Raw genomic sequence first — 22,450 nt, 5'->3', positions numbered from 1 at the left:
ATCAGGTTTCAAGGAATATCTTGAAATTTTGCATTAAGCTCTATCATACCCATACCCACAAGCCACCATACATCTTTTAATATCATATGCCATTATGCATACACCATTATACATTACACACCGAGTTAAAAGCAATGACAATGTTGTGGGCCCCATCATGATGTATGCGGTTTATCCACGCCGTCCATCTATTTTTTCATATCCCAGGTCATGAGCCTAAAATGAGTTGGATAAAATCTCAAGCAGACCACACCACAGGAAACAATGGTGATTGAACTCCCACCATTAAAAATTTCTTAGGGGCCACAAATGTTTTGGATCAAGCTGATACTTCTGTTTTCCCTGCATCCATGTCTGTTTGACCTAAACAACAAGTTAGATGGCAGATAAATATTACAATGGGCCCTAAGAAAATTTTAACGCTGGGTGTTCAATCACCCCAATTTTCCCTTGCCAATAGCTCTCTGTATCATACCGGAAAAGATCTGCTACAAACGGTTGCATGGGGCATAACACAAATGAGATTGTTAGCATGCACATGCTCAGGCCCACAAGTACGAATTCAGTGAGAACAAATACCTGCGAAGCCCCCCAATCAACGGTGCTCCCCTGTTTTGGCCAATCAACACATGGGGCCCACACCATGATGCACGGTTCATGTTATCATACAAGCTTTAGCCGATTCTATTTAGATTGTGAGAAATTAAATAACAGTAAATTTGTTAGGGATTAGACAATACAAATCCCTAAAAAGAGATTCGACAATGCAAATCCCGAACTAGGGATTTGACAACACACATCCCTAATTAGGAATTTGTTATACAAATCCCTAAGTAGGGATTCGACAATGCATATCCCTAATCAAGTATTCTAAATTGCAGAAAGCAACAACGAGAAGGAAAAAAACCTTAAATCATACCTGAGAACCCGAGATTTAAGACCAGAAGAAGGTCGGACTGCAGCAGAGGGCCGAGGAGATAGAGATATAGAGGACTGGGGTTTTGACAGAGAGAGAGAGAGAGAGAGAGAGAGAGAGAGAGAGAGAGAGAGAGAGAGAGAGAAGGAGAGGCAGGGAGGGAGAAGGAGAGGCAGGGAGAGAGAAAGAGAGAAAGAGAGAGTCGGCTGGGCCAGCACAAATGATTTAGGGCATCCCCTTTTTTTCTTTTTATTGGGCCCATTTACCTGCGGCCGGTAAAACTGGCCGCCGGTGAAGGGTAACCCCAACCGATACCTATGGGTCTTTTTCTTGTAGTGAGTGTCAGACACCTGGACAGCACACTATGGTGATTGACCTACTTCTAATAACAATGTAGTTTCCTACTAATTACAGAAGCTTGTGGGTATACCAAAGACAAAAGCGAATCTGCCTTCTGTACTGCAATCTCTGGGATGCATAAAGCAAACTGTAATGCCTGTTTTTGGAAACAAGAGAGGGCAAATTGTGGTTATTATAACGAGAAAAATATTAGAGTGCGGCACTGTATACCTTTTTTAGTCTTTATAAAATTGAGGCATCTTATGCATGCCATTATATATTTCTCCCATTTTGATAAGATCTTCTCCTTTGGATATAATTATCTCTGTTCCAAGAAATAGAAGACAACACTAAAACCTTTTGGGAAAAACAAAATGAACTTTGTTTATTGAAGGTTAATCAGGGTACTAGTTTATTATGCTCTAGTTATTTCATGTTATGGAATATTGATACATGTAAGAACTAATTCCCTAATTTTTTTAATAACTACAATTCAGTTACCACATAAAGTTTGCTTTCACTGCTAATATCCCCACTTTGTTACTCTTCATTGTTTTTCTCTTTGGTTTTGCATAGCAGATATTTGGCATAAAACCTTGGTGAAAAGCTTTTTATCTCTTAACATGCTCATTTGCAGCTAGGGATAGAAAACCTTTAGGAAATCCTTTATAAAAATAAAAAAAAAAAAAAAAAAAAATACTTTCTTTTGGAGATTTTTCAAAGAATATAAAATCAAGGTATTGTAGGCCTACTAACATGATGAAGTTTTTCATCTCTTGGCGATGGGCATCCTTGGCTTCATATGTATTAAATCTCTTGTTTTAATTAGCTGACGGTAGCATTACACCTGAGGACTTTCTAATCTTGCAGTACTATGGACAAGGCCCGTCTAAGGCTTGCTTCAGCAAAAGCTGTCCAGTGCTGGTCAAAAGTACTGGGATAAAAAAATACCAATTGACGTCTTTTATTTGACTTTAAGATATCACATTCTAGAGCTTTTCTTTCATGCAAAAGTTTGTTAGAAATGTTTGTTTACTTGGCATTGTATTCCTGTTCTTAGTATGAAGATAAAATCTGTGTACTGTTCCATTGCCTTTTGTTGTCTAAAAGCAGATGATGTTTGCTTATCCAGAGATTGTGATATCTTTCCCACTAGTGGCAGCTGATTTTGTCTTGGCACATAGCTAGGGTGTCAACCCACAAGCTAGAAAGCTATTCCTTAGCAAAGTACACCAATATATATAGGAAAGGCTTCTGGATGCGAAGTATGCTTGTGGCTTCTTATTCAGCATAACTGGATCCCATCCACTCAAGTTTAAACAGGTAAGTATTTGTTATAATTTATTCTATAGACCAATCACTTGGAAAAGTTTCTCTATTCTTCATTTCACTGAATGTTGTAACTTTTCATGCCTATATGAATGGGCTTGAAGTTTCTTATACTAGATAATGTCTTTGTTGTATCTTTGTCATATTGATTCCATTGGACAAAGATAACTTAATGGAAGTTACTCAAATGCATTACCAACTGAAGGCACGCCAACTTTCTATGCAACATGATGTGAAAGTATTCTTACATATTTGGTCCATACACTTGCACATCATCCTTCATAACCTAATGTTGATGAATGCAAAGAGGTTCAAGCATTTGAATGATCAATTTACTTGTATCCTTTCTCTTCTCTGTTTTATTCGTTTCTCTGTACAAATTACTGGTCTTTTAATTGCTATAAATGAGGATTCTACCATGGGATGGTGTCTTACTCACATCATCCTTCATATACCACCATGTTGTATATGTAAGATCAAATCTGTCCATCAGTTGTATTCCTCCTTTCTTTGCCCTGCACCCAAAAATCATTTAAACCCACAACTCAGATGTCCCACACCACAGGGAACAATGAAAATGGGACCCCAACCATAGGCTAGTGTTTGTGTGGTTAGCATGGAATGTATCTTGCATCAAATCTGTTCATCAGGTGGGACTCACTTGGATCAAAACTCAGGTGGGCCACAACGCTCAAACTTAATGGCTTTAGGCGCAATTCACATTGTTCTATACAGGTGATCTTTTTCGTGTACACCTGATGGAGGGAATGGATTTCAAATAGACAACATTGCATTATGCCTAGAGAGCCTGAGTATTTTATGCAATGTGTGAAACAGGCATTGCAAATGATTTTGTCCCTCATCTACATATTTATCTCCTCTTTTTTCTCCCATCCACGTATCTCACCCAACACATTTCTATAATAGGATTATTCTCGAATGTGGTTTGTGGGGTCCAGTGTGGTGTAGGACCCATATCTAATCTGTCCATAAGGTGCACCCCTTCAACTTCACCCTACACCTAAAGATCATGAGTGTGGGAAAGCCCATCCATTGAAACATTTAAAGCAGAGCATGAGGCCCAACATAACTATTATACGCCATTCAATCCGTTCGGAAGATACATCCTAGTTGGATGAATGGACACGACAAAAATAAGGCCATTCCAAAACAAAAGCGGGAACGTGAAATTACAAGTACGATGGTTGATCATGTTTTTGATAACTGAGCTCAACAGGTTTTGATATTTCATGTTTATTAAATTTTCATTTATTTATTTATTTATACATTACAAGTATGATGATTGATCATGTGTTGGTGGGACTTAGTTCATTCATTGAAGGCCAGCTGCAAGATTAGAAGTTTAAACTGTCCTCTCACTTTAACTAAAAGTCGGGTTTTTTTTTTTTTTTAAATGGGGATGATGGTTCATGGATCTAAACCGTTTGTCGGTTTGGACTGACATTGGATGGACCACTACCAAAAGACATTTAGGTTGTAACATATTATAAACAAATTTGGAAATTTTTTTAGTTGGATGTGTGTTGTTGTTGCATTTTTCTTGGTTTAACCATTTTTTTTTTTTGCAATACAAAACCCTTACAACAATAATTTGAAGTCCTGACATGTATCATTGAATCATTGGCCCACCTACAGCTCAAAAGCTAAGCATACATGAATGTCCTCTTTCCAATACCATATAAATTGTGGCCAGTCAACAGGATAACATGAATGAACAAAAAGTCCATGCCATTCAAATTAGGTACTGTTGTGAACGAGGTGTAGCTTGGAAGAAATCACACAGATCATAAGATACTAGCATTTTGATTTGGCCTACCAAATTCAGCTACTTGCCATTTTCTTTCTAATCCGACATTTCATTATAACTCGAGGAAATATTATGATTATCTGATAAGTGCAATTTTCAGGTTATACTCCTTCATAATGGTGCAACATTTTAAATATTTAATGATGAGTTTCTTTTTCAAAATAATAATAATAATAATAATAAATTAGATAATTGTAATTTTTATAATGAATTTTTAATTATAAAGTATAAATATTAATTTTAATAAATTTCCCTAAAAATTCTAAAATTATTTATTTTTAAAATCATGGAAGTGTTTCTAGCTATCATTGAATGTACCACGCGCATTGCATTATGAGTAGATGAGCATGATTTTTGGGGCAGGTCACATTTGCATTAGTTTAGCAACTCAAGAACTCGACTTAGCTCCACGCCTTGCCGGGAAGTAGTAGACCTGGTCTTTACCTGACTTGACTCGATATTTGTAGAAAGTTATGGTCTGTGTATATAATGATTTGGGCCTTGGGCCATTCTGTGCATGTGCATCATTACTGTAATTGAACTTCAACACATTTTAAGTTTCATCTTATTCATTCCAGCATCCATTTGATCTATTTGGTTTTCTTTTAAAATGAATGATTTACTTGGAAGTGATAAAAAAAATACTCACATCTCAACATATTATAACTTGCTGCATCTCATTGTTACTGTGTATTTTTTTGCATTACCCAAGTTCCTTCCATTGAAATCAGTTATCATCTACCTCTCTGCTCTGTAGCATAGTTCCTGGATCATGACAAGCAAAGTATTAGAGTGTGGCAACATATGCCGTCTTTAGCCTTTACAAAAATGAGCCATCTTATGCATCCTATATGTTTCTCCCATTTAGATAAGATCTCATCATTTAGATATATTTATCTCTGTTCCCTGAAGTAGAAGATAACTTTAAAACCTCTTGGGTATAACAAAATGAACTTTATTTATTGAAGATCAGTCAGGGTATGACTAGTTTATTATCCTTTAGTTATTTCATGTTATGAAATATTAATACATGTAACAACTAATTCTCTAAAATTGTTATGATTTTCTGCAATCCAGTTACCATATAAAGTTTGCTTTCACTGCTAATATCCTCACTTTTTTCCTCTTCTTCTCTCTGATTTTGCATTGCAGGTATTTGGCATTAAAACCTTCATGAAAAGCTTTTTACCATTTAAAGATGCTCATCTGCACCCATGGATAGAAAACACATTGGAAATCCTAAAGACCATACTTTCTTTTGGAGAGATTTCAAAGGATACAAAATCAAGGTATTGTGGGTCTACTATCATGAATAACAATTTCACCTCTTGGCGATTTCCATCCTTGCTTTCATTTTACATTTGTAATTTGCATATGAATTATCTCTTGTTTTAAGTAGCTGGAAGTAGAATTATACCAGAGGACTTTCTCATCTTGCAGTACTGTGGACAAGACCCATCAAAGGCTCGCTTCAGTAAAAGTTGTCATGTGATTGTCGAAGTACATGTATAAAAAATACCAATTGATGTCTTTTATTTGACTTTAAGATCATCAACATGAGCTTCTTTTTTTCATGCGGAAGTTTGTTGGAAATGATTGTTTACTTTGCATTGTATTCCCATTCTTAGTATTAAAATAAAATGTATTGATTGCTCCATTGCCTTTTGTCATCTAAAACCAGATGATGTTTGCTTATACAGAGATTTTAATATCTTTCTCACTAATTGCAACTGACTTTATCTTGGTGTGCAGGATGTTTACCCACAAGCTAGGAAGCTATTCCACAGCAAAGTACTCCAATATATAAAGGAAAGGCTTCTGGATGCGTAGTATGCTTGTGGCTTCTTATTCAACATAATTGGATCCCATCCACTTGAGTTTAAAGCGGTTAGTATTTGTCATAATTTATTCTATAAACCAATCACTTCGCAAAGTTTCTCTATTCTGCATTTCACTGAATGTTATGCCTTTTCTAGCCTGTATGAATGGGGATGAAGTTTCTTATACTAGCTAATGTCTTTGTATCTTTGCCAAATTGATTCCACAGGATAAACATAACCTAATGGAACTTGTTCAAATGTGTCACCGACTGAAGGCATGCCAACTTTCTATGCAACATGATATGAACTCGTCCTCCACTCATCTAGAAAATATTCTCACATATTTTTTCCTTGCACTTGCACATCATCCTTAATGTCCTAATGTTGATGAATGCAAGGAGGTTCAAACGTTTGAATCAATTTACTGGTGTCCTTACTCTTCTTTGTTGCATTTGTTGCTCTGTACAATTTACTTGTCTTTTAATTTCTCTAAATGAGGATTCTACATGGGATGGTGTCTTGATTGAATACAATCCAATATCCAGTTACATTTAAATCTGTGTGCTTATAATTCTCTGTTCTGTGTATGCAACTTGGGAAAATTGCACAGACATAGGTGTTGGGTGTCACATATTGATAGAAGTGTTTGAGCCCAATTTTCAATCACCATTGTATATGCCAAAATACAAATGCCACAAAGGATTTCAGTATTTTACAGAAGTTGCTTTTGAGAACAAGAAATGGATTCTAGTGTTAAGTGAGCATCTGTGTGTTGGAATGCTTTCTGCATCCGTAATGCTTCTTGTCTCTTTTAGAAAAGCTTTCTACCTGTAAAAAATAAATGAACTTAAAATTACAGATTTGCAGATACAGTTGTGCTTTTGATATAAAAGACATTGTATTGGTTCAATATTATATTCTCGAATATACTTAATAGTAATGTTTATACACGTCAATAGGTGATAGATTATACATGAGGGGGCTTCGTAACTTGTTGTTGTTGTTATCATTATTATTTTATTTGCCATCGTCTGTTATATTATTCTGGTTTGACTTCTGTTTTCTAGGATTTGGAAGGTTATCTTAAAAGACTGCATGGTGTAAGATCATGTTCATTAGCTTTAATTGGCTTTGTCATAGAAACATTAACAGTTATATACAAGCTACTTACATTTGATACAATAAGTTCTTACAAGTATATATGCAGTTTGGGCATGCTGCCTTATGTCCCGATCTGTGTAAATCAAATATAACTTGCATATACATAAATAGGTCATAAATTATATGCAAGGGTGCTGCATCAATTATTATTATAATTGTACATAATGGCTTGTAAATAATTTCAAGGGTGCTTTTGTCTGTCATATTATTGATGTAGTCTTTGCAGATTTGGATGCTTTAAATATCTTTAAGAAATACATATTATGTATAAGTTTCATATCACTAGCTTTAATTGGTTTTATTCATAAAACATTAGCTATTAAATACAAGCTACTTACATTTGGTATTGTGAATACTTACCATTATATGCATCTTAATCATTTGGTCAGAGTAGACTTCCCTTACTCTGCCTGAGGTAGGATTATGAATCTTACCCTTCTCATAGATGCCAATTGACTGGCATGTGCTTGATCTGGATTGCTCATCTGCTGGGACCCACGGCCTTCATGCATGTGTCATGGCCTGATGACTAGTTCAGGGTGCTCATCTGGTAGGCCAACGGATTAAATAATTGACACTTAAGGTCATTATCCAGCGTATGTGTAGTACACCTAATGACCAGGTGAGCCATTTTATCTGTTCACACCAGTTACGAGGTGGGACCCAAATGATGAATGGACTGATCTTGTACAGGTGGCAAATTGGCATGTGTTGGGGATTAGGAATAAAACATCCAATCTCACAAGTAGCCGTAAGAGTCAGGGTACATGGTTTTGAGAATGCAATTTCCATTATACATCTTGTACATTGTTGTCGCTACAGGTCAGACAAGGAGGAAAAAAGTTAGACACCCGGTGCCTCAAGGTGAAATAAGAATCCTTCTAAGAAGTACAAAAATCGTATATTGTGGGGTTTTTTACCCTTTCTTTAAAATCAAGTTTTTTTTTTGCTTAGCGAATTCTGAAATTTGTGACATGCTTTCACCTTATAGATTCAGGAGGAAAAAGACTACAAATAAAAAGGTAAAAGTAACCATAGTGGAATATAAAAAAGCAACATTGGTGTTGATGCTAGCAATTATGCTAAAAGAAGAGCTACCCCTGACTTATCAGATTCTCACCCCAACACCAGTCCCGAAGTTGATGAAGTTAATTCAGGTAAAGCTACTGCCACTTTCGAAATCAATGGTGTTTTCTAGTTCTCCTAGGGAAATGAAAAATACCCACAAGATGATAGTTTCATCCATTGGCTTATTGTTATCTGTAGTGGGAGCCAAATTCAATACATACACTGCTGTCTTTACTCTTGCAAACTCACTGAGTGCCATCTGCTCTATGTTGTGGCTATGATATTTTGTTACATGCCCTTTAAATCCTCATATAGAAATGAACATAGTACTCCCCCCTGTAATAAGAGTGCAGCTGATAAATTTTCTTAAAACATTGACTTAGCTGCCTCTTAAAAAATTTATGAGTGGCACTAACATATCATTTTGTTCAAGGATTGAATGATTTAGATTATGGTCTTAAGATTCATACTAGTCAGGTCATGGTTGCAAATTGGATGAGTCAAATCAAATTCGGTGAGACCCAACCCAGTTTTACACCCCGAGTCATCAACCTTGAGTCAAGTGAATCATGACTCGACTTAGGGCCAAATGAGTTGATCTGGATCACTGACTCTTTTAAACATGGTAGAGATCTTCTCTATTCTTTTGGTTTCTCATGCCCTGCTTTTTTCGAATTAAATGATTCTGCTGAAGAACAAGCATCTCCTTCAGAAGCCGCAGAGGAGGAGGAACTGGAGGCCTCGAAAGACCCAAAAGAATCAAACAGAGAAGAGAAAATGGATTCTTCCTATAGAGGGGCGGTAAGAGAATCGGATGATGAACCCCTTGTAATCTCTCTTTGCCTTCTCATCTTTGAACTAGATTGCTTGGCATCTAACTAGTCCTTTCCCCTTGAATTTTGTTATCTTGCCTCCAATGTGGAGCATGTGGAAGCTATGAGGAGCAAAAATAACATAAAGCTTGGAGATTGGCCTTCTCTTTAAAAACTCAAATGTTGGATTTGGCTTTGTTGCCATTGTCCCAACCATGGGCCATCGATCTGAGATGCTGAAGGAAGATGAAAGTTGTGGTACCTACAATATATCTATATATATATATATATATTGCTAATAAACTACAGTAACACAAATGTGATATGGGCCATGTACATGTAATTTCCTCGGTTAATGTATGTAGTATGCCTATGTAACCGTGTTTCATGTAGAATAGCTTAACCACCCATCTTGGATAGGTTGTAACTAAAAAATTACATTCATCCAACAATCCTAACCATATGATTTGTGCCTTCAAGTGGACCGTTGAACAGAATCAGCTTATGTGTGACTTCGGACTATTCAATTGGTAAATGTTGCTTCCCCTTGGATTTTTTTTACTGTCTTTGTCTGCAGTAAGTCCATTGATCCAGTTGTTAACATCATTTAATCAGTTTGGGTTTCAGTCATGGTGCATCCAAGAAGCGGTTAATTAATTGGATGGCCAGGATAAGGTGCATTGGCTAGATTAGTAAATATTGAATTTCCATGTGTAGTTCATTCATTATCAGTTGCATTTTGCTTATACTCCGGGAGGATTGGTTGGAAATAAGCTCAATTGTATTTTTATTCTGTCATGGACACCTTTATTTGAAATGTCTGACAACTGGGGGCTTTCCAAAGTGAGCTTGGTGTGAAAGGATTGTCTCCACCTTCGAGTGTCACCATACAACTTAGGCCTAAAATTTGTTAGGACCTATCCTTAATATAAATGATGAATTATGCAGCATCCTGAGTACAAAAAAATAAATAAAAATGTCTATGCTCCCATTTGGGTTCATTATTTGGTGATCCCCAACTTTTGATATTAAGCTTCCACTATAAATGAGCAGTGCACTAGAAATTTCTTAGTTTTGGATGGTCCAAACCCTACAATTGGTAGCATGATATCTATGTAACTTGGGAGGCTTCTGGGCGATGGTGCGTCCATTATGGGTCCCACATCATCATCAGAATGTGGTGGGATATAACAATACCTCATGATGGGACTCACAGAACTTAGTGACTTCAACACACCAATCAGGTCGGTGGTGTGTGACTTCTGGTCCTTGCCCGAGTGGTAGACTCCGAGGAGTTTCAACACGAGGTCATGGCGAAACCCATAGGTGGTGAAATCCCACTACGGCGTGCATGGGTATGTGGCGGGTGCATGTGTTATAAAAATAAAAAATAAAAAAAGATCAGTGGTGTGTGGTACACCAGCCAATCCGCTTCCATTTTAGCTAGGACATGTGGCTCACCTAATGAGTGGGCCGGCCCGACTTATGTGCTAGGAGGTGAGCACGCCATGCTTGACTTAATAAATGGGTAAAAATATCTCACACATACGATACTTTTGCACGTGTACGGCAAAGGACCCTTGGAAGGAGAGAGTGGATTAAGTGTAAGCAATTTGGTTTTTAGGACTAAATACTAGAACTTGACTTGCAAGTGGTGGTGTAATATGCTAAAGAATTGAATAGGGCAATGCCTTGGACCCATTGGTATGTAATTAGCAAGGTTATATTTGAATTAGAAGCTATGAATTCATCCTTTTGTCACACAATCAAAGCAAACAATCCAGTTGTAGGTAGTATAGGTCTACTGTCATCCAGCATCAGCCTCTTGCTTTTCCTCTACTTGGGCAGTCTCTATGCCCTGTTTATGTAGGTGTGCCTCATTCATGCTACTGGGTGTGGGTGATAGATTCTAATCTGCAGTCTAGCAATTTGTTGTTCTTATGATATGCTGTGTTTCCTGCATTGCTCTACCCTTACTGCCTCTAAAGTTGTTTGCTACATTAAGTGACAATTAAAAATCTATGCGTTGGGTTGTTAGGTGACTTGTGCAAGATTCAGTTTTAAGCTTTTATGCAGCTTTATGATTTAAGTGTGGGTTCCAGAAGCATATGTCAGGCCAGTCATCTATAAGGTGGGATTCATTACTGGTAGTACCGGTTGCAGACAGGTAATGCTGGTTATATATATCCAGAGGCAGTAGTCTTTACTTTCTGTTGATCCCTGCTTTCTTTGGATCCCTTTGGATTAGCTCCATCATGGTAGAGGTCCTGTGGGGCGAGGGGCCTGTTATGTCTCTGTTTCGATGCAAGCAAAGCTGTATGACTTCTTTTTATATTTATTTACTGCCAAACCATGGATGGGATGGTTAGGATTTTCTGATAAAATTGATTCTTTAGAACCCTAAGCAATAGATGATGGGCCTAATAGATGGATAGCTCACTGCTGAATAGGCCCACTTTCCCATAAATTATGTTGACTGTCCACTAAATAATTATTGTTCAGATGGTGTGAATCGTCTTATTGGTGGGATTTTTACACGGTGGCCTAATAAATGTGTTCTGGACCTACTGCACAGCCCATATTGCTTGGTTAGACTGGCCAGGTGTCCTTTGCGAGTAGAAAACTGCATGTTATGGTGCCTTGAGAGTAGATGATGATTTCCACACTTCTTTTTGGCATCAAAAACGTCCAACTCAAAAGTCACCACATAGTAACAAGTGATTACTCTTACACCCCACGTACATAGATGTGGGAAGGTGAAAGAACTGTGTGTGTGATGATCGATAAATGCAAAATATAAAAATATGCATAAAACACCACTCTGTCTGAATGTTTACTTAGCCCACATTTGTCTAGACCATTGGGAAAAAAAAAAAAAAAAAGACCACTGGCTAGGTAGGCTACATTGGTTAGATCATCCAGCTCATAGATTAAGTTATCTTGTTGCTGAGGTGGGCCAAAATTTGAAAACAAAGAGATAGATGAGACATTTTTTATATTTTTATATTTTTTGTATTTGTATTTGTTTGCAGAAAAGTGGGAGCACACCACCTGTAATTTTATTGATTTGAAAATGGTTATGTACAGCATTTAGGTAGGTGCAAATACAAGAAACAACTGCCACACGTATCATATAAACCAAGAAAAATATACAAAATTTCAAAAACGAGAAAACAACTAAAGCTTTTATTTTATTTTATTGTAGACATGAACTATACAAACATATTTACCCTAGCTCCAATCATCTCACCGTCGTTGCTATTTAGGAAACACCATGGAAGGAAAAATTAAGGAAAGCATTCCATCAACAAATATATAGAATTCTTTCCTTCCCTTCCTCCAAAGTGCTAGGGTCCATAAAAGAATCCCTAAACTTGCTCCGTATCCAACTCCAAATCCTATACACATTAATTCCCAATCATATTTCTTTTCAGACTGCAATGTTGACAAAGCGGACGGTGGTGCACTCTCTGCATCTTCGCATTTGTTTGATAGTGGAGGTCCACACAATCCCAAGTTCTCTTTGAATGATTCACTGTTAAATGTAAGAAACTGCCGGCTTTGTGGTATTTTTCCCATGAGGAAATTCTGTGAGAGATTCAACACTGCAAGGAATGTTAGATCTGTTAGCTGCCAAGGGATCTCTCCAGACAATTTATTATGTGAGAGATCTAATGACTCTAGATCCCTTAAATTCTGAAGTGATGTTGGAATTCCGCCGGTTAAATCATTGTTGGACATATTGAGCACAAGGAGGGACTTTAGATCCCCAATTGATTTTGGGATATCTCCATGAAATTTGTTCTCCGAGAGATCCACTACAGTAAAGGCCGTAAGGATCTTTACTAGTTCAATCTGTAGCCCTTTGATGACTAGAGACACTTTGTTTTGATAGTAAATGGAACTTCCGTTTACCATTTTGCTAAGGACCAAAGTTTGGGATTTGTCCTCATCCATCATTGCCTTCCAACTCTTGAACATATTTGATGGAAAATTACCCTCAAAGCTATTGAAAGAGAGGTCGAAAATTTGTAAGAGAGGGAAAGGGTGATTTGTTAGAGGATGCCCAATGTTGCCATGAAATTGGTTGGATCTCAAGACGAGAACACGCAACTGGAACAAAGTTCCCAACCAAAAAGGGAAGGTGTCATGTATTTGATTGTTGCCTAGATTTAATACCTCCAACATTTTGCAATTAGCCAAAGACCTAGGCACTTGGCCCTCTAATTGATTCCAACTGAGATCAAGCGTTTGTATGTTACATCCCTCTTTAAATGTCTGAAGTAAGGTGCTATTGAAAGCATTTCCTTGAAGATTCAACACACCAAGGCTATCACCAATCTCATCCAAACATAGTGGAATTCGACCGACGAAGTGATTGTAAGACAAATCAAGGACTATTAGGGATGTTGCATTGCAAACTGATCGAGGGATTTCACCACCAAGCCTATTGTTTGAAACTGAAAAGAAATAGATGAAGGGTGGTGGGATAGGAAGTGAGCCTTCTAGCTTGTTGGAGCTAAGGTCAAGGAATATCAAGTCACTCAACAAAAGATGGGGAGATGGTTCCATTCCCTGCAGAACATTGTGAGAAAGATTTAAAGAGTATATAGACCCATTGCCAACCTCCCATATCCATTTGGGTATTTCACCACTAATTTTATTGTAGGAAAGGTCCAGTTCCATCAACTGCACTTGATTTCTCAAGAAATTTGGAAATGTGCTGATGTTGCAAGAACGTAAAAACAAAGATTGAAACTGGGGGATGGAAACAAATGTGGAATTACCACTGCCATATTGGACTGACAAGTTGTTATCTGAAAGATCCAGAGAGTTAAGATTTTTGAGGTTTTGAAATAAGCCTAGCTCCACAACACCACTGAAATTATTGGAAGAAATGTCTAGGTCTTCAAGCTTGATAAGTTGAAAGATATATCTGGGTATCATCCCCTGCAATTTATTGGATGAAAGATAGAGGAACTCCAGCTGTGAAGAAGAGGCATTGTGAAACTCGCCAAGTTGACCACTAAGTTGGTTACCTGAGAGAACCAACATATACAATGATGGGAGTGAAAGCAATGATGATGGAATGGTCCCATTAAGCAAATTATTCCCTAAGCTGATCTGATTGAGATTCAGAAGCTCGTTTCCATATGAAGAAGGAATTGGGCCGCTCAATTTATTGGATGAAAGATCCAGATATTGCAGTTTGGTAAGGTTCAAAAGTGAGGATGGTAATGATCCTGACAAGTTGCAATTTCTGAGGTCTAATTTACTCAAGAATTTGAGATTACCGAGAGAATCTGGTAACTTTCCTGATAATCCAGTGTCTGAAAGGATCAATTGCCGTAGAGTATTGTTTTGAGGGAACTCCGGCAAATTGATAGCTACAAGTGGATTGCCTGATATTTCAATGTTTTGTAGATTTGGCAGCTGGAAAACACTCTCAGGGAATTTTCCATGCAATCCACACTCTGGAAGGAACAGGGACGTCAAGGAGGATAAGTTCCCTATGAAATTGGGGACTGCAGAGGAGAGATTGTTTCCACTGAGGTCGAGTTCGGATAGGAAATGGAGCTGTGAAAGGGAAGAAAAGATGGAGCTTGAAAGATCACATTCTTGTAAGATCAACTTGCGGAGACTCCCTGGGAAGCTGGGCACTGCAGAGGAGAGATTGTTTCCGCTGAGGTCGAGTTCAGATAAGAAATGGAGCTGTGAAAGGGAAGAATAGTTGGAACCTGAAAGAAGACAAGATCGTAAGCTCAACTTGCGGAGAGTAGGGAGTGGCAAATCTAAGGTCTGGCCCTGCAGTAAGATGTGTACCAAGTCCAGATAGAGTTCACTCAGATTGGACAGGTTTTGGACGACTGCTCCAATGCTTGGGTTTTCGAGTTTCAGGTATTGATATCCAGAACCATTGTTATATTGATTGAAAGAAAGATCGAGAGAAACCAAAGTGGTCAAGCGGGAGATTTCCAGTGGGATTTGGCCATAAAAGGATAACCAAGAGAGGTTGAGATGGGTCAAACTGGTGAGCTGGTCAAACCCAGATGGGATTGGAGAGCCATCAAAATCATTGTAAGCGAGGTTGAGCTTCTGCAGGCTTCGAAGGCGAAAGAGGCTTTCAAAATCAATCCGACCAGAGATATGGAGCTCACTGAGGTCGAGGCTGATCACGTGACCAGTGGGTCCATCGCACGTGATGCCTTCCCAAGAGCAGCAATCGGCATTGTTTGAATTCCAAGAGGGGAGAGTAGAGAGGGTGGAAGTAGTGAAGTTAAAACGATGCTTGAGGTGGGCAGAGAAGTGATGATGGCTGCATTGTTGGGTATTGAGAAAGAGAAGAGATGATAAAAAGAAGAGAATGAGAAATGATGGGTTTTTAGAAGCAAAGAGGAGAGCCATTAGGTGAGAACATAGACCCAGGCCAAACCAAGATCCAAGCCCGGCTTAACAAACTAAACAAGTGTATAGCCCTACCTTGATGTTTATGTCTGATCCAAGCCCGTTTATAAGGTCATTACCCTTTGGGATGAAGTGAAATGGCAAAAAAAAAAAAAAGAAAAAGAAAAAGAATTGCCTTAATTAAAAATCTTAACACCCCAAGAATGTTTCAATGATTCACAATGAATCCCCACCGTTTCCTCTCGTGTAACCCACTTAAGTTTTGGATACACATCATTTTTTTATCACATTTCCTAAAATGAGCTCTCAAAGAGGATGAATGGGGTGGATTTCTAGCAAACATCTCAGTGGGCCCTACCTGGCCCTACCCAGCATCCTTGTGTAGGAACATGCTTTGCAAGAAATCCGCATCCAGTAGATGATGGGCCTGATTCTTTAAGACAAGGCATCTACATGGTCAGGATTGCCTGATCAATGCTCAATCTCACGAGATTGCTAACATGCATGTTCCAAGTGGATGCTATCATAGTGGTATCTCTATTCTACCATGACTAAAGACTTTCAACCATGATATCTACTTACTTCGTATTCTACCATGACTAAGGACTTTCAACCACGATATCTACTTACTTCGAATCCTTTTGTAAAGAAGTTGTGGTACACAATGTCATGAATGGAAACTGATTGAGGCAGATCCAAAACTCAAGTGGATCATATTAAAGAAAGAAAGCACTGGGGATAATGAAGCCCACCATTGAAACCTTCATAGGGCCTGCCATTATGATTATTCGCCACACAACCTATTCATAAGGTCACACATGTACAGATCTAGATGAAGGAAAATCCAAAACTCACGTGGCCCCAAGAAGTTTTCAAGGGCAGGAGTTCAATCCTAACTGATTTTAGTGGTGTGGTCCACTGGAGATCAGCCTCATTTTTTGGCCAATACCCTAAAATGATCTTGAAAATTGTATAGCTGGTGTAGATTGACACATATCATACTGGGTCTCATAGAACTTGGTGACATAACACAGCGTTGAGATTTGCGGCAATATGCTTTGTGAATGAATGTGGAAAGCAGAGGTGTGAATTAAAGCCATATGGAATTATTGAATCTGGACTGCCCATCTCACCTAGAAATCTTAACAACAAAATCCTTGTCTATCATTATTGGATCCTAGCCATCCATTGAGACAACCAACATGGTTAGATCTAGGTTGTCCATCTAACCACCATAACCATGGACCCCAAGCAAATGATTTAGACTCCGAGACAACCACAAAGGATGTTTTTTTTTTTTTGGGGCGGGGGGGTTAGCTTGTTAGTACACATCCACTTTCAGTGCACTCCCCAAAGGATGTTTGAGCAACTGGATGCAACCCATCTACTTGGATGACATAAACACTAGATCCTTGCCTTTGGGCGGTTAGATTGGATTAAGTCATTAGTTGTAGTTGTCTAGTCCGGACCCTTGGGACACCAATACATTTACATGACTAAAACAACAATATTTGAAGTTATTCAATTATTTAAAGAGATAAGACCGCCATAAAAGATGATTGGATTGGATAAACTCAGACACCATTGGAAGTCGCCTATTAATTCAATAGTATGGAAAATTATTCAAATAACAATACTTCAATCATCTCATTAAATCCACCATCTCATCCTTAATTATTAACTCTTAAAGTCGCTAATTTATCCTCTTGTGAGGAAAAAGTTGATCATGATAGTACGAAAACTATCTAGGGAGGGACTATGGAAAGGTATGTAACATTCATTACTCACTCTGTGGGCCCCAAATTTCTATTGACACTTCAAATTAGACACATTGGGTACTACCTTTACCAGGACCTAGCTAGAGACGAGTGGCCTTCTTAGGGGCTCTATAGGGCACACCGTGATGTATATGTTTTATCCACACCTTCCATCTGTTTTGACGGATCATTTTAGGATGTGAAAGCAAAAAAGAGACAAATTGAAGGCTCAAGTGAACCACACAATAGGAAGCAGTGGGGATTAAAAGCCTATCGTTGAAAATTCTTTGGGGCTATAAAAAGTTGTGGATCAAGCTGATATTTATCTTTTCCTTCATCGACCTTATTAATAATTTGGATGGCAAATAAACATCACCATGAGTCCTAGGAAGTTTTCAGTGGTGAGAATTTAATCCCCACTTTGTGTTGTGGCTCACTTGAACTTGGATCTGCTTTCCTTTTAGGTTCATGCCCTAAAATAATCTATCAAAACAGATGGACAGCGCAGATAAAACATATACATCACAGCAGGCCCCACAAAGACCCTAATAGGATCATCCATTTCTAACTAGGTTTTGATAGGGATCGTACTTAATTCGCATCCCTAACTAGGTTTTGGTCGAGACCATACTTAATCATCATCCCTTCAACTTGCTACTTTGCCCTCTTTTGAGGAAAAAGAGGGTCATGATAACATGGAATGATATTAAGGCGGTGATCCATCTACCACCTAATAAAACCCACCATATTCATCTTTATAATTAAGCTTCAAGTCATTATTATGTTTCCTACATTATTGGTCTTCAAGTCACTACTTTTAAGTCGGTTGTCGTAGCCTGAATTCTATTTATGTAGGGACTACTGAAAGGTACCTAACATCCATTTGTCACGGTGTGGGCTCCACTTCTCTATTGACTTTTCAAGTCACCACTTCGTCCCTTTGTGACGAAAAGTTGGCCGTGTTAATATAAAATATATTTAAGTAGGGACCATGGAAAAGTACTTACATTCATTAGCCACTTTATAGGCCCCGCTTTTTATTGACTTTTCAAGTCACTACTTTAGCCTTATCATCATGGAAGAATGAAAATTTATTATCATACTGATCCATCCACCACCTCATAAACCCCATCATATTCCCCTCCACTATTGAGTCTTCAAGTCGCTAAGATGTCCTTTTCACTATTGAGCCCAAGTCTGCTTTAAGTTGGTCTTGCTAGTGTGAATGCTATGTACTTGACATCCATCTATCACATTATGAGGCCTCACTTTTTTATTGACTATTCAAGCACTATTTTATCCTCTTGTGAGAAAAAAATTGATCATAATAGTGCCAAAGTTATTAAGGTAGAGACCATTAAAAGTTTTAATATCAAGCATCCATCTATCACTTTATGGGCTCCTATTTTTTTCTTGTTGTACCATGTGTTTTGTATTCACATTACTAGTCCTAAGGCTAGATAAGGAGATTTTGGATCCACATCATCACGTAGGATGGGTTCTCAAAAAAGTTCGTACATAGTATGTACGAACTGGTTTGCAGGTGAGTGTTTATATATATATATATATATATATATATATATAGCTGCGGATTGCATCGTTGGTACTGGTTACTGGTCGATGTTCTATGAGCCCTCGTCATAATGTATATTTTTTTATACACTAAGGTGGAAACAACGGTGATTGGGTGCCTACTATTAAAAACTTCCTAGAGCCCACTTGACATTTGGATATTCCTTATTCTTATACTCTTGCCCTAAGATGATATGAAAAAATGAGTGGATGGCGTGGATAAATCATATATGGAGCCCATAAAACACCATAAGTGGGTGTCTTTGTAGCAGAGCTGTCAACGGGCCAGATCAGGGATGAGTCTCTGCCCGGATTTTGAACTCTTTCCGGCCGACTGCTATTCAAAATTCTGTATTTTCAGGCCAGAGCCCGGCCCACTGACCACCCATACTTTGTGATAGGTTAAAACCTTTCTGGATTAGGTGCGCCCTGGTCTCACCCAACGCGGTGTGGTCCTCACCGTGGAGCCCACGGTGATGGACGTATTGTATATGCAGGCCGTCCATCCATATTTCTGCTCCTTTTGAGAGCATTAACACAAAAATTAATAATAATAATAATAAATAAGCATGTCCAAATCTCAAATGGACTACAGTGTTGATTGAATTCCCACCATTAAAAATTTCCAATGGCCCACTATAATACCCACCCTGAGTTTATTTGCCATCAAACCTATTGATAAGGACACAATGACTGGATGAAGGGAAAAACAAATATCAGCTTCATCCAAAACTTTTGTAGCCCACCAAATGTTTGTAGCAGTGGATGTTCAACAACTATTGTTCCTCCGGTGTGGTCCACCTAGATTTGGATCTGCTTCATTTTTTGGCTCATGCTCTAAAATGATCAGGAAAAACTGTTGGAAGATGTTGATATACAATACATGTAAGATTTCTATAAAGTGGGCAGTATTGATTAACGGTCTGAATTGTCCTAAAGGTTGAAAAATGTGATCGGATAAACTAGTGGGCCCCACTGATACTTCCATAAAATATACGTAAGGGGTGGAATGCCATAGCTGTGATATACACACTGCTATTTCAGCGTAACTAGGGTCTGCTTGCGTGTGGAGCCTTTCATAGAGAAGTTTTAATGATTTCAAACTCTTTTGCTCTCTGCTAGTATTTAGCAGGCTGGGTCCCCAATCTAGCACCATGACAGGAAGATAATTCCATCATATCTTCAGTAAGGGGGTTTATCCGGTATTCGATTTCCACTAACAATACATACACCACGGCTAATAGAGTACCAATAGGATCCTTGCTCTTGCTCGGGTGGCAGAATCCCAGGAGTTTCAACACCTGGTCAAGGGTTCGAGTATCCATAGGTGGTGAAATGTGTGTGCTTGTTTAAAAAATAAAATAAATAAATAAATAAGAGTACCAATACATTACAAAACTCACGATAACCATTATGGTGGGCATACATCAAGATGGGCCCCACGGTCAGGGCCACACTGAATCCGGAGATCCTCATCCTAACTATGCAATCGGCGTCCAGAGAAAATTGTTGATTTCTTTTCTTTTTTGTGATTTTTCATAAAAACATTAATTAATAATTTTATTTTTGGATATCTATTTAATTTTTTAAGCAACTTTATTAATTGGTGGATATTTTATTCATTTTAGAAAAAATATAAGGAAAGTGGAAGAAAACTAACAGAATTACCTTAGACAATAACTTCATTAATGAAGTGCCTTAACGAAAATTTAATTTATCAAGTTATGAGGATGAAAATGCCATGTTGATAAGGTACTATTTTGTAAAATTTATTTGATAGATTTAAATGGGCTGCATGACAGAAACATTGAGGATTGAACATCAACTGTTGAACATTTGTGGGGCTATAGAAGTTTTAGATCAGGCTAATACTTTTGTGTTTTCAGTTCTTCCTAATAAGGGTGACTTTATGAACAGAATCAGTATGTATGGATGACATATAAACACAAGAGACCTAGGCAGGTCTCAACTATAGGCATTTCTCTGCCCACATTTTCCTACTGTGTGGGCAGGTTATCCTTGGCAATCCGCATCCCACATTCTGGTATTCAGATGGACCTGATCCTTTTAGGCAAGGCATATATATACACTATCCTGATTGTCTGGTGATTGGATTTGATCAGGTGGTCACTACTCTATCTTTGCTCCAGTCTCACAAATCAGGGCCAAACATGTATCAAGATGTGAATGATTGATAAAGTGAATTATAGTCACCACATTCCGTATACATATATGGGCCCGGCTCTTTGAATCAAGGCATCTTCATCATGAGGATTGCCTAGTGAGTGTGTCCGATCTTACACGTGTAACTTTTTCTGTGTGTTTATTGAGTGCGGAAAGAAGGTGCACTGAACATATGTATGCATGCATGCATGCAAGCACAAATATGATCTTTTGTCATACATATTATTCATGCACCGTGTCCTACCTTATAAGTTGACTGACGGGATCTTTTTTTGTTTCTCCAGCCAAGGCATCTATGCAGTGACCCTACAGTCTGTAAATTCCATGTTATTATCACGTGTGGAGTCATGTACCGTGCACAAGTGGGGCCTACTTCACCTTTTACCCATGATGTAATGTGGAAGTTGGGCTTAGGCCTTTTAGATGGATGGGATAAACTTTGCCCTATTTCCAAACACTGATAATCAACTAACTACATGAACGGGTATCATTGGCCTTGATCATTTAACGGAGGTGGCATTAAGTATCCCACTTTCCATCTCTAGTGCATTTTTCTTGAAACGGAACACTTCCACACGCAACACGGCACGTATACATGCATGACTTTGACAGTTGCCATTAGATGTGGGGCCAACATGCTTTAATTTTCAACTGCTCTCGGAATTCCTAACACAACAATCTCACCGGGTCAAGTCAGCCATGACCATCAGCAGGTCAAGTATTGTGGCACCTTCTATTTATGCAAAGGAGTCCGTGCACTTTTTTTTTTTTTTTTTAAACCATTGACTGCCCTCATTTCTCCATTTCTTACCAACTTTATAAATTATAGTTAGCAAACAGTACAAGCTACAAAATAAGATGACAAAGTGTCGCACAACTACAGAATCCTTGGGCACGAACGTTGTCAGTATCCCATCGTCCGCTACTCCCCTGCCACCAGCCAATGGCTGGTGGTCGGTGCTATGTGGGCCCACCATGATGTATGTGTTTCATTCATGCCGTCCATCTATATTTCTAGATCATTTTATGGTATGAGACTAAAAATGAGGTATATCCCAATCTCAGGTGGACCACATTACAGGAAAATAGTGTTGAATAAACGTGGAACATTAACAACTTTTTGGAGGCCATAAAAGTTTTGGATCAAGCCGATCTTTGTTTTTTTAATTCATCTGGGTCTATATGACCTAATCAATAGATTGGATGTCAAATAAACAGTACATTGGGCCTTAGGAGAATTTTAATGGTGGATATCCAAT

General features: G+C 38.2%; 1 protein-coding gene across 1 annotated transcript; it reads right to left on the bottom strand.

The window, feature by feature from the left end:
• Positions 1-9,077: 9,077 nt before the first annotated feature.
• On the bottom strand, positions 9,078-15,678 carry LOC131255206 (receptor-like protein 7). The gene is made up of 3 exons (XM_058255901.1): positions 15,097-15,678; positions 12,680-14,850; positions 9,078-9,201 (listed from the first exon to the last, which is right to left on the bottom strand). Exons 1-3 carry the CDS (start codon positions 15,676-15,678, stop codon positions 9,078-9,080), a joined length of 2,877 nt encoding a protein of 958 aa, XP_058111884.1.
• Between the last annotated feature and the right edge of the window lie 6,772 nt (positions 15,679-22,450).

This window comes from Magnolia sinica, chromosome 9 (assembly GCF_029962835.1).
Source record: "Magnolia sinica isolate HGM2019 chromosome 9, MsV1, whole genome shotgun sequence".
Classification (NCBI taxonomy): domain Eukaryota; kingdom Viridiplantae; phylum Streptophyta; class Magnoliopsida; order Magnoliales; family Magnoliaceae; genus Magnolia; species Magnolia sinica.
The sequence above is the reverse complement of the archived record's forward strand: the minus strand, read 5'-3'. Positions and strand labels throughout refer to the sequence as shown.

Bases quoted from the DNA above. Each gene is read 5' to 3' on its own strand.
- LOC131255206 (XM_058255901.1), bottom strand. From the start codon at position 15,678: ATGGCTCTCCTCTTTGCTTCTAAAAACCCATCATTTCTCATTCTCTTC. The intron at 14,851-15,096 runs GTACACATCTTA...TCCCTTTCACAG, and splicing joins GTGAACTCTATCTGGACTTG to CTCCATTTCCTATCCGAACT. The intron at 9,202-12,679 runs GTGTATAGGATT...GGGTCTTTCGAG, and splicing joins AAATATGATTGGGAATTAAT to GCCTCCAGTTCCTCCTCCTC.